Raw genomic sequence first — 13,847 nt, forward strand, 5'->3', positions numbered from 1 at the left:
TCCGCCAGGCTCACAGCACATGCGCCCCCTTTTACTAAGATACCGTCCCCAAGTACAAACTGTTCCGATTCTGAAGTGCACATGTCTGATGTGGCTAAACCTGCAAGAACTGCAGGCAACACGACTCAATGTCATACATAAGTGAAAATTAGAATCAGAATACGGTGCTTTTATGTGCACAGGTACATAAAAAAACATCTATTCATAATAAAAGTGTCCAATGTTTGTCTGTTCGACATACAACATTGTAATATAAATATAGAAAAGCAAGCATATCAAAGCACCAATTCATGAAGGCTTAGCAAATGAATAAGAGATTACAATGTTTGGGTGCTTATTTGGATACAGTAGTAAATACAAAAGGCACATAAAGGTACCAGAGGATGAAAATAAAAGTTGATTTGAAAGAATTCTAAAGAAGTTAATTTTATATTATATATATATATATATATATATATACTGTGAAGAGGAAGAAGTACACGAGGACACGAGGACAGGCAGTGACATCGTGATCGCTGCGCATGTTGGACCTGACGGTGTTTGCTGTCGCTGTGCTCGCCGCTGATCTGCCCAGTCCTGCTGATCGAGTCCTACTGATCTACTCAATAAACCCCCATCCTACATTTGGTGGAGCTGCCTGTTAAGATCTATCCTCTCGCCCTGGAACTCCGCAGCCGCACATTACCACCTCCTGCGATACCCGAGGACGTTAACCACCAAGCCGTACAAGTTGGCTCGGCCATTATCTGTCCCGGCTCCCTCCGCCAGCGAGACCCCGCCATCTTCAGCGGCACTGACGACCATTCGTCGAGGACTGGCTCACATCCTATGAGCGAGTGAGCGCTTATAACAAATGGGACGCGGAAACGAAGTTAAGCGACGTGATTTTCTATCTTACCGGCGTAGCAAATCTATGGTTTCGGAACCATGAAGCGGACATTCCATCATGGTCCGTGTTCAAAGCTAGCTTCTCTGAAGTTTTCGGCCATCCGGCTGTGAGGAAACTCCGCGCTGAACAGCGCTTGCGTGCGCGGTCTTAGCAGGTTGGTGAGAATTTCACAAATTATATCGAGGACGTCGTCGTCTTGTGCAAGCACGTGAACGCACAGATGTCAGAGGCCGACAAGATTAAGCACATTCTGCAAGGCATTGATGACGACGCCTTCCAGATGCTGGCTGCTCGAGATATCTGCACCGTCGCAGAAGTGGTCACACTGTGTCAAAGTTATGATGAACTGCGCAAACAAAGGGCCATAACTCGCGTGAACACCATGCACTCTGAGTCGCTTGCTGGCCTGACAGATGCAGCTGAACATTCTGCGCTGCTGCCACAAATCAAGAGCTTCATTCGGGAAGAAGTTGCTCGACAGCTCTCCCTTATGTCCTGCTATGAAGAGCCTTCCTCACACCTAGCCCCCAGTTTGCGCCAGATTATTCAAGAACAAGTAGCCAAATCTCTTCCTCCAGTCCCTCAATCCATGCCTGTCGCAGCCCCGTTGACATATGCGGCTGTTGCGGCCCGACCACCACCTACATATGCTCCGCCGCAACCTGCCTACGTTCAGCCGCCTTCTGGTCCTGCTCGAGAACCTGCGCAGTTAATTTGACCAGCTTTAAGACCGCGCAATCCCTGGCGCACGACAGATAACCGGCCAATTTGTTACACTTGCGGGCTGGCTGGCCATATTTCTCGTTGTTGTCGAAACCGTCTCCCAGTGTCGGCACCACCTACTCATGGTTCTGGGTACTGGTCTTCGACGCCTCAGTATTCCGCGCCTACTGAGCCTCCAGCCAGCCGTCATTTCTCCCCAAACCATTCAGCCATGTCCGACTGCCATTCACCGTTGCCGCGACGCCGCTCTATCTCTCCGATGCGACGTCGACAGAAAGCTTCACTATAGGAAAACTAGAGGCCGCAGTTCCTGAGGCGAGAACTGCGACCCCGTCGAACTTCCCAAGTCCTCATCTGTCACCGGCCAACCTTATTGAAGTTCTCGTCGAGGGCGTTGCTGTCATGGCTTTAATTGACACTGGTGCTGCGATTTCGGTTATGGACGCAAAACTATGTAGCTCTTTAAAGAAAGTGAATACGCCAATTGCGGGACTTTCGTTGCGAACGGCCAGTGCTCAGCATATCAAGCCTTTAGCAGCGTGCACCGCTCGAGTAGTTATCGAGAATTGCCTTTATACAATTGAGTTCGTCGTGCTGCCAAGTTGCTCACACGCTGTTATTTTAGGCTGGGATTTCCTGTCGCGTCACGCTGCTATTATCGATTGTGCTCGAGCTGAAGTGGGGTTCTCGACTTTGCCCGATGCCTTACCAGACGCTGATCCACGAAATTCCTATGCTAAAACCCTCGCCACCGAAGATATTGGCCTTCCTCCCTGCTCTTCTGTGCTTGTTCGTGTCGCTTGTGTCTCTGTTAGCGATGAGGCCGTTCTCTTCACACCAGCCTATACTTTCCTGCACCGCAAGTGCCTTCCATTGCCCTACGCTGTGCTTGCTATTTCCGCTGGCCTTTCCATGTTATGGGTCTCTAACCCATTTAACTCCCCTACTGCTTTGCGCCATGGTGAATGTCTCGGCAGTATCCAGCCAATCGCATCTCTTCTGATCTCTGAGGAACCTGACGACGCGTCGCACTCTGCCGTGACTGCGCTCAGCCTCCCTTCACCTGCGCCCGCTTCCTCCTCTACAGACTTGTTCCTCCGTTCCATCGACGCCGATCTTCCTCCAGCACAGCGCACTCAGCTTTTGAACCTACTACATCAATTCAGCTTCTCTTTTGACTCTCATCAAAGTTGTTTGGGTCAAACTTCTACAGTCACTCATTGCATCGACACCGGCACCCACGCACCACTGCGACAGCGCCCCTATCGTGTGTCTGCAACCGAACGCCAGGCTATTGAAGAGCAAGTCGACCTAATGATTCAGAATGGCGTGATTCAGCCCTCAAGCAGCCCTTGGGCGTCACCTGTTGTCCTCGTAAAAAATAAAGATGGTTCTATCCGCTTCTGTGTCGATTATCGCCGCCTTAATAAGATTACGTGAAAGGACGTCTACCCTCTCCCACGCATCGACGACGCTCTCGATTGTTTGCAAGGCGCCGAGCTCTTTTCTTCCCTAGATTTACGTTCCGGGTACTGGCAAGCTCCCCTGGAAGCGGCTGATCGCCCCAAAACTGCCTTTGTAACTCCCGACGGCTTGTACGAATTTATAGTTATGCCGTTTGGCCTTTGTAATGCTCCGGCAACATTTGAGCGGATGATGGACACCATTTTGCGTGGCCTAAAGTGGAAGACGTGCCTCTGCTACCTCGACGACAGTGTCGTCTTTTCTCCTGACTTTGACACACACCTCTACCGCCTGAAGCACGTTTTGACCTGCCTATCTGATGCCGGATTGCAGCTGAATTTGAAAAAATGTCGTTTTGTCGCCCACCAGCTCACCATTCTTGGCCACGTTGTCTCCAAAGAAGGTGTATCTCCAGATCCTGCCAAACTTCGTGCAGTAGCAGCCTTTCCCAAACCAACTTCCATCAAAGATCTACGTAGCTTCCTCGGGCTGTGCTCTTACTTTCGCCGCTTTATTAGAAATTTTGCTTCAATTGCTGCTGCCTTGACAGACCTTCTGTCCGGCAGTTCCGACCTTTCGTCGTGGTCACCAACGTGCGACGATGCCTTCAATACTTTATGCCGCATCCTCACGGCACCGCCTGTCCTACGCCACTTCGACCCCACAGCGCCTACTGAGGTCCACACGGACGCCAGTGGTATCGGTCTCGGCGCTGTGCTCGCTCAGCGCAAATCAGGTTATACTGAATACGTGGTCGCCTATGCTAGCCGAACACTCACGAAGGCTGAATCCAATTACTCTGTCACTGAAAAAGAGTGCTTAGTGATTATTTGGGCTCTTACTAAATTCCGCCCTTACCTCTTAGCCGCCCTTTTGACGTAGTGACGGACCACCATGCGCTTTGCTGGCTTTCCTCACTGAAAGACCCCTCCGGCAGACTGGCAAGATGGGCTCTTTGCCTTCAGGAATATGATGTTCGCGTTGTTTACCGCTCCGGCCGCAAGCATCACGAAGCCGATACACTTTCCCGCTGCCCCCTTACAGCTGAGGTTGCGAGCTTTTCCTCTTCTGACATTTCCCCGCCATCGCTTCACATCAATGACATACCGTCAGCGCAGCGGCAAGATCCTTAGATAAATTCTCTCCTAGATTTTATCTCCAATCCTACAGCTGCTTCTACATACAATACATACAATACATACAATACATACAATACATACAATACATACATACATCCTACAATATATATATATATATATATATTTTTAAGACAGTTAAGAAGAATTCTCAGGCAAAATGTGAACAATGTGAGACCATTTAGTTGATTTTCCGTGGCACTCGCGTGAGAGAATCACAGGTGGTTGAAATTACTGGAGCCCTCCACTATGGGGCCTCTCGTAGCTGACTTTGCTCTGGGACATTAAACCCAAGCTACTAAATGCCACATGAAATACTTAAAAAAAAAAATTCATCTAATATTAAGTTTCATATGTCCTGTGGTTAAGTCGAGCTTTCATAGTGACTGCAAACCAGTGCAACCCCGCATAATGGTTCTCACGGGATGTCGGCATGATACTGTTCAGTCATGGAAAGAAATATATAACCGCATGCTGCCTCCCACAGATTAAAAGGTACGTAAGCGCAAAGTGCACCCACATATTGACTTCGGGCTTAAAAATTCCTGGTTGAGATTTTTCAACTGATGCATTGTCACAACAAGCATTAACAGGAGCAGAGATGGTCACATATCATTGCCACAAATATTTCTTGCAGCACATGGAAAATCCTGTGTTGTACCTACTCATGGAGTGCTATGCTGCAAATGGAACAAGCTGTAAGAGAGGCAAACAGTTACACTGGTGGGTACTTTTGAAGTGCTTGCAGCAAGATTGAAATAAAAAAATCAGTGAAAAAAAAGACAAGAATAGCAGGCGCTGTAGGATACACTGAGAAAGAAGAGACAGTGAAAGAAAAATCTAACTGCGCCAATGCTCCAACATAAGCCAGCATAAGCTTGTTTCATGCTCTCAGTCCTCAGCTCACTTCACACATAGTACCTACACTAAATGGCCGTATTTGTAATTTCTTGCTCTCTGAAAGGCTATTTTATTGACTGCTTTCATGTAACACATTTGGAAGCACCTACCATGCCCACATATTTGTTTAAGGGCCCTTCGTGACAGACCTTCTGGTCTCTTTAAATTTTAAACGCCCACAGAAAGGGGTGGTCACCAAGGCTAACACAAGTTGAAATACTGATAGATATTGAATGATCCATCTTCTTTGCACAAGAATTTTTGATCTAGCTTGAACAGAATCAAAGGAAGCGGCAAAAATTACTCCTAAACCTTTCCTCTCAACCAATACATCAGAACGCGCCACAGCGCAATAAAGATTACAGTTTGGGACTATATGCTCTGTCCGCAAAACACATCATCAAGCAGATAGTTTGTTTACTTTCAGTTGACACACTTGCTCTATACGCTCGGTCTGTTTGGCTACTGCTGCTGCGGCTTCTCTCCAACATGAATCCCCAGCTGAAACAATGGCGCCAGAGCCACTGACAGTAACATGCGTTAGCACTAAATCGAAACCATGTGCATGAATACCTCGCTCGCATACACCTGAGGGGTTCACGCAGTGCACGAGCAGACTTTTGCAGCTACCTATAGTGTGTCTGTGACATTACGGCCACCGTGGCTTCAGCCAATGGCAGCCACCGTGCCCGTGACATCAGAGTTTAGGGAATACTTCCAAAGTTCACCACCACGTGCCATCCTATCTGCCCGAGAATTTCAAATAAATGCCGTTTTTAAAAATTATGAATAAATCACTGGCTTTGTTCCAAGGAGTTATACTTTGGGCGAATACTCAAAAGCATTCGTTCTATGCATTGAACATGTTTATCACTGGCCTTTGCAGCCATTTTCCTTTAAAGAAGAAAAACGCGCTTTTAAAGAAGATGGTGTGTCCTATCCCAATAAAACTAACTAGTGCTGTTGAGAGTTAAGTGGCCTAATCTGATGAATATTTTTTCGTTGTCTAAATTAATTAGTAAAGTCGAATTGGCTAGCATTTAAGTTATTGGCTTCAAGAACAAAATGTTGATGCAGAGGTTGTAGATCACCTTGAAAAGCAGCTGAGCTAAATGTTTGCACTAAGCTACAGTTTACATAAAGAAGATAGCTTGCACAATAAAGAAGCTTCCATTTGACAGCAGTACTACTTCAGCTCCATGAGGCGTATCTCAGAACTAAATCTACTTTTCTTTGAAGTGCTCGTCCCGAATGCTTTCGAAGGAGCTTTGTGTGTGTGACTGCGAGAGAGATAAAACGCCAACAGTGGTTTGGGTGACAGCTTCCTTTGAAGGCCAGTAAATGAGCTACGTAAACCATACCCTGGCGCAAGCATTGCAGCTAGCTGTTTTTTAAGACGGTCTACAATTTTTGAATTGACACTTTGTTCCTCAAGCCAATAATTAAAAAGTTGTCTAATTAGTTTTTATAATTACCTTAGAGAATGAAAAAAATACAGCGGACTAGGTCAAGTGACTCTTAACAGCCCTCGGAGAGTTTCACTGAGCTACGAGACAATGTCGCTTTTAAAAACTTGATTATATTTAGCTGGGACATGTGGTATACAGTTAAACCTCGTTATAATGAATCTGTAAAATGTCCAGGATTTTTAATTACATCTAGGTTTTCGTTATATGCAGTTTTTTCCTTAAGACCCAAAAGGACAATGTAGAATGAAAACTAGCTTAAGAATTGATTGCAAGGGAAACCACCTTGAAAGTGTTTACAGTAAATCAGAATTATTCGAGTTAAAGAAGAGGTGAAATGTTTCGCGATCACACTGATAGCACAGCACAACTGTGGCAGCAGCCTCCACCTCCGCCGCGAATCGCACGACGAGTCTACGAGGAAGCGGGGAAAGTGAGGTGGAGGAGGAATCAGTCTGGGGGAGAGTGCACGCGCTGGCATCGGCACCGCCACCACACACGCGTGCTCACTACCGTTGCCCCAGGAAACCTACTCTCGCCAGTGTGTTCCGCTGTTCCCACTACCAACGCGCGGAAGCCCGACAGCAACCGCATGGGAGCGATTGACGCACACTGCTCGCCTCGTGTATTTTAATGTTATTTTTTTTATGCTTTTAAGAATGAACTTTTGTAGTGCCATGCTCAGAAAGCGGAGACTACTGCGTCTTCTACGGAGATGCAGTGTCAGCGCTGAAACACAGTGTGTTGTATCAACTGCGGTCGCTCATTGCTATAGTAGACGTCCCCCTCACTTCACTTCTTATCGTCCCGAAACTTGCGGGGTTCTGCAAAATTGCCATTAATTCAGCACTAGGTAAGAGACAGTCGGCGCCATGAGTTCGTTATACCAAGGTCAACCGTCGCGACATGTTCAATACATGGAGTTTTCAAATACAAAGTTTGTTACATAGAGGTTTAACTGTATATGACATTGTGTAATTTATCTGCACATGCATGATTTCGTTTACAATAAAATATGACTACAAAAAATAAATAATGACAATCGCTACAGTTTCTTTTGAGAGAGCTGGTTATGGTGCTCTTGACAAAGCACAATATGCTTGATCTTGTAGAAGCCTACCTTGCTTTCGGACTTGGACTTTGTCGTGAGTCGGTGCACTCTCCATATCTTAGAGAACATTGCACCAAATGACAATGTGAACCCAATGGCCAGGAACCACGACCGAGCCTGCAATGATCAGCATTCAGGATGCTATAACTTTCCATTACGCCACAACTGCCTACATGATTTTCTTGTTTTTGAGGTAGGAAAGGTTACTTGATTCCGAAATTCTTCCTTTTTGTCTCACTAGCCATGTAAAATTTGGCCGTAGCATACAAACTCTAGAAATTCAGTCTCTGCACACAACATTACATGTGGAGCCATAAGGTATATAGGTGGGGAAGGAATACAGGAAATGCATTGGGCACTAGTGTCGCCTATCAACTGCGTGGTAAAACTTCACTGGCTGGAACAAATACATGCATGAATTATCACACTGCGCAAAAACCAGATGCTAGCACGCAGTGCATATTTCTTGGTTTTCGACAGGTCAGTTGCCATTCAGCACAACTGCCTAATACATGAACAGTAGGCTTTTTTTCCAGTTTTTTTTTTCTTCAGGAATAGGGGACTTCACTTGCCTGCGGCCTGAGCCACAGTGTCGCCACCTATTTATTTTATGCCATGGTGAAAAACCACCTACTTCTCACATTTATAACCAGGTCCTATGCAGAGGCAGATGTGAAGTCTAGACAAAGCAGCTTGAGAGAACAATAAGCAATTAGTGTTAAAGGCAGCTAATTTAATAAAATATTGTTCACATATTGTTCACAATATTGTTCACCTTCACATACGAAATTTTTTCAGAACATTTAATGAAGGTGCCATGCAAGTGAGGTCTGCTTTTACATTGGTTGTCACAGGACCCCAAACTATGAAGCGATCGGTGTGAAGAAACAGTGGTAACTAGCAGAAGCAGCGTAAGCTGTTGTTCAGCTGCAGCAAACTCAGCATTTTAGATAAACCCCCTCCCCCTTTAAAAGGAAGGCTGCTTCCCAGCATTAGAGTAAAGCTTCGCATTAATGATTACAGTCACAATAATACAAAGTAAATGAATTTGGTTTATACTGCTAAAAAATCTAAAGCATGGCAGACGTTGCAGCTACAAGACAGAAATGCTCTTAGCCACTATACAGCACACCTGCACGAACATTATGCGATACGTTCATTGCGCATAGCGATCTTGCATTCTCATACGCTGTGAAAACATTCTGGGGCTTAAAGCTTCACTCGAAAAGGAAATAGAAAGTGTGGCCTTACCTGGCAGATGTGTGCATATCTAAACTCGCTGACAAACTGCCCGTCAAGGCCAAGCAGGCAGACACAGACGAGGCAGAGGATGATGCCAATAAGCATGATGTTATTGCACATGGGATGAGAGAGCTGTATGTACCTGCATGCACAGGGAATTGTGAGAATACACCAGTATGGCAGCGGCCAACATAGCCTGCCCAGCACAATTCAAAGTGGTCAGTGCAAACACCCAGCTGACATGCAACTACAGTCATGGACAACAATGGCTACAACTCAAACTGGCTACACTAACTGATAGCATTAAGATGAAAAAGCTGTGCCTCACACCCTTTAAGGAGGGGAGAGAGGCAATCCTAAATGGTGAAATGAGTCTGTCACTGGTGAGTTAAGGAGGGTCCCAGTACTCTCTCATCTAGCATTAGTTATCAGGGAGGTACACAGCCAGAGAATGAAACCCTCTTGAGCTACCTGCTTGTCTCTGCTTCTCTGCCTAAAATTTTCACCTGTCACTGCTTGTCCCAATGCTGCAGCTTCTGCTTTTGTCTTTCCACACACAGAGTTGGCTTGAAAATGGCAATTCCAAGGCATCCCATGAAATTTTCACTCTCGCAAACACAATTTTTTGCATTAATTCGAAAGACATTCTTTTGCAGCCGCATCACTTTCCCCACTCCCTTCTCCCAATATCAATGCCGCAAATATTAAGGCGCGAACACCCTTGGGCTCATTTGCCTTAATACGCATGGGCGTAAAGCATACCAAGATTTCAATACAAGCCAGAAAACCACACATCGCCACAAAAATGGGCCAAAATGGACATGCAAACACCCACTTGACATGGGTCTTAAAATTAGTTTTGTTATTTACCGCCCAAATTTTATGAAACCTCACACAACTGTTCAGATTTTTCTGCTGATTTCAAATATGCAAAAATTTTCCTTCTAGGGCAATTAGTTCTAGGCATATTAGAAAATTATTGCTATTGTCTGCTTAAACAATAGAGAATAAAAATGCTCATCAGAAATTTATTTTTAACATAAATTGTAAGGAATGCAATGCTGGAAGCAGTTTTCAAATTCAGCTCATATTATTACGCGGCGGCAAGCTGGTGAACACAGGAGAAAGAGAACTGAGAGATGATGTTCAATGACCATGAGATGACGTTTTTAATGAAACATTGGCAATCCTAGTGTGAGCGCTCCTGCCCACGCCACTGCCCGCTTCTTCCTCCTTTTTCTTTCGTAACAATATTATAGATTTAGCAGCCCACTGAATTTGGCACTTACAACGATGACAACTAATAGGAATTTTAAGATAAGGTGCCGAAATTTTACAGGTAAAATAAATAATGTGCTTCCAATGCTGCATTCCTTAAACTGTACATTATCTACCTGTATCTTAAAAATTAATTTCTGATGAGCATTTTTTTCCCCTGTTAGAGCAGACAATAGCAATAATCCTCTAATACCTCTAGAGCTAATTGCCCTAGAAGAGAAATTTTTGCATATTTAAAATTACCAGACAAAAATGAAACCTTCTGTGAAGTTTCATCAAATTTGGGCAGTAAATAACAAAATTAGTTTTAACGCCCATGCCCCTCTTAATTCATTTTCTCAGAAAAACTGGGAACAAGTAGCCATTTCATGGGATAGTGAATATTATGAGACATATCAGCAACACTAAGACAACAAAATGCAACTGAAATTTATCAGGTCATCACAAAAAAGGTATCAAAAATGCGTACATAAAAATGTTTTTATTCTCTTCAGCCCATACAAATGGCATAAAAACTGGCTAAGAAAACATGCATAACAGGAGGAAGCAATGCTAGCCAAAATGATAGGAAGTATATATGGGGCAATTTCTCAAGTATTATTTATTGATTTTCATTTTTTAAAGAAAGTGACATATATTTTGGCCTAACCTGTGCAAATGGATTGTACCGCAAGGCGAATATTAAGTGTAGGATACAGCTATATTAAAAGATGATTAGTTAACTAAAACCAACTAGTCAACTTTTTAATTTTTGGAGTTAGGGTGAAAGATTATATTGCAATTTTGCATACCGTCAGCATTGAAGATGGGTCCAGTTTTTAAATTTTCTGCAACAGCATAGTGGTTTAAAATGTCAAGATTGCTTTTCCATAGTGCAGATAGGTAAAACAGCATTGCTCACATTCTTACTGCGGAAAATACAGATGCAGCACATGTACAGTCGTGTCCACTTATAACGATACTGGTTTTAACAATATATATCAGTTACAACAATGAAAACCTGCTGTACTGTCTACTTTTGCATGTTTTCTATGGTAACCCCGCCAATGTCCTTTCCTTTTGTTCTCGTTTTAATATTGAGGCCTTTTTTTCGTTAACAGACTCACGCTGTAGTGGCGTAGGCGTGATCTTTCTTTCACCAGCATACAGGACATGTGCTCATTGTACATATGGCATAGATGGGCGCGTGACTAAAATAACCAGCTTACTACAATGCCCCCTTGCCACATTATCGGTTATAACAATGACGTCTGGCTCCTGAGTTCTCGGGCAGCCACGGCAACCTTCTCGTATTTTTTACAAGACCCCTTTCGGGGCCACCAAAACGATGTCTCGGCGGAGCTCGCATATCACTTGCCGTCCATGACCCCTCTCTGCAGTTGTTATGCTTTTTTCGTGCAAACCGTTTCTAACAATTATCGGTTATAACAATGGAAATTTCATGGCACTTGAATATTGTTATAAGTGGATTCAACTGTATTGTATGATGTAGAAGTTAACTTAATTTTTGTAACAGTATCGCTTGCTGCAGCACCATGTAACTAAATAACCGTTTACCGTATTTTCTGGTGCATAAGACGCAATTTTTTTAGAAATTTTTTTTGGTAGTGCGCCCTATACAACGGTGCGTCTTATGTGCGTTTTTTGTTTTTTGCAATGTTCATAGGCGAACTTAATTAAGAAATGGTAATGGTAGCGACGCCTGCGATTACAATATTTGCAGTCGTTATAGTGTTCTAGAATTGTAAAGCTGTCTCACTGGCAGAATGCCAAATGTGGTGACATTCATGCTCCTTACCCTTTTCACACTGCCAAGACAAACCAGATCAAGCAGACTCTCTTTTCCAGTTATAATTTACAACATTGTATGGTGGCTATTGCATGTGTGTTTTCTCTTTCCTAAATGTGCTTTGCGTGCGTCAGAGCGCTCGCACGCAGCAACTATCATCGCAGTAATTATGAGCGCGAAGAGGACGTCTGAGCGTTGTTGCGAGAAATCGGCGACCGCATACCAAGGTGAAGCCTTTCAAGGCTTCGAGTAATAATAAAATGTTCCTGCTTTCACTAAGCAAGTTTGTTTTTTTTACGCATAAGTGTTGCCTCTTTTTTTTTTTTTTTTTCTATCATTCGTACGCGCACGTAACAAATTTTCTTTCAGCACATAGCACGCGATGGTAGAGAAAGCATATACAGTCAAGTCCTATTGCCCTAACCTGCATAAATTGAGGTGCATCTTATATACCAGTCTTTTCTTTTTTCTTTTTTTTTTTTTTTTTGTAGAAAGCCTCTAAATATGAGGGGAGCATGTTATACAAAGGTGCGTCTTATAAACCGGAAAATACGGTAATTAAGACTTCTCAAATACATAATGTGCACATTGGTGCAGATTCAAACTGCGCAGACTACACCTTAAACCAAAACAGAAAGTTTTTAAACCGAAAACCTGTAAAGTTAAAAAAAAAGCGGCACCAGCACCAGCATAAGGAACTGACAGTTAAGGAAAGAGGAAAAATGCACATATTGCAATCCCACCTGGAGTGCCTGAATATCCAGTTGAATATGAGCAAGCCAACAGCCCAGACAACTCCGATGAAGGCCACCGCACACATTCCAGCAAACAGGCTCAGTGAGACCTTGCGGTGCACGCGGACAATAATGGTCCGGTCTTGTGGTGGCTTCCCATCTGCTCATGATACAAAATACACAATCTTGAGGTTGATAGTCATCATACTTCCTGTTATTCACAGCACAGGAGCAACGGGCAGTAGCACTTGTCCCGCCCACCTGCATTTCTTTATCCACGCTCCTGACACTGCACCCTTTAGACTCCAGCGTGCACCAACTAGCCTAAACTGGACTTCTGTTATCAGTCAAGAGCTCATCATCAGCTTCACACACACACAAGCACATGCCAAATGCCTATAACCATGTTTATGAGGATGCCAACAAATCTGGCCCAAGCAAACTTAGCTTGGCCGAGGTATTCTGCATTCATTTTCTTTCCGCAACAACTGATTCTGGCCACATTTATCAGAAGAGATACACTAACGAAGTCATATAATCTACCCACAATATTGATTTACTGACAGCTCCCTCACCAATTAAATCGTTTAGAGTAACAATTACATATGGCACACATAAACAACAGTGTTGTAAAAACAGAGAAAAATTAACAAGAAAATTAAAAGAGGCCTATCTCATTCTGACATGCGCGTAAGCACCCCACAGGTTATCATTCATCCCCGCGAAATCTCATATCATGATGAAACTGGTTGAAGTGAATTGTTTTATCTGCGAACATGTGCACTTGGTTGTCTGAGCATTTTTGTACATATACGTGTTCCATCAATGAATCATGCAGTTGATAGTCAGCGCTGTTCTCGTCTACTCGCTTGTCCTTCGTTTGTTGCGCTGTGTGTTTTAAAACATGTTGCACCAACTAGCTCAGCTCTCCGTTTTATTGCACATATGGTGTGTGCTTCTGACTAGCTTCTCCATGCTGCAACTGTGCTCCTCCCAATCCTTTTCCCATGTCGGCACTCACAAAGGTCAAATTGGCTTCAGATATGGGGTTTCTGCAGTAATGCAGGTGCTACTGCACTAAAACAAGATAAGAAAATTTTTGGATATGATCCCAG

At 44.0% G+C, this 13,847-nt stretch overlaps 1 protein-coding gene across 2 annotated transcripts in view; it reads right to left on the minus strand.

Annotated features, from left to right (window-relative positions):
• Nucleotides 1-13,847, minus strand: part of GABA-B-R1 (gamma-aminobutyric acid type B receptor subunit 1) — a 62,468-nt gene that overhangs the window by 24,680 nt on the left and 23,941 nt on the right. For both annotated transcript variants that reach the window (XM_084587598.1, XM_084587597.1), the window contains exons 10-12: nucleotides 12,742-12,892; nucleotides 8,941-9,073; nucleotides 7,699-7,806 (exon numbers count right to left, since the gene is read on the minus strand). In XM_084587598.1, coding sequence (XP_084443724.1) covers nucleotides 7,699-7,806; nucleotides 8,941-9,073; nucleotides 12,742-12,892 — 392 coding nt within the window. The remainder of the gene's footprint in view (nucleotides 1-7,698; nucleotides 7,807-8,940; nucleotides 9,074-12,741; nucleotides 12,893-13,847) is intronic.

This window comes from Amblyomma maculatum, chromosome 1 (assembly GCF_055883805.1).
Source record: "Amblyomma maculatum isolate TAMU_Amacu chromosome 1, ASM5588380v1, whole genome shotgun sequence".
Taxonomy (NCBI): Eukaryota; Metazoa; Arthropoda; class Arachnida; order Ixodida; family Ixodidae; genus Amblyomma; species Amblyomma maculatum.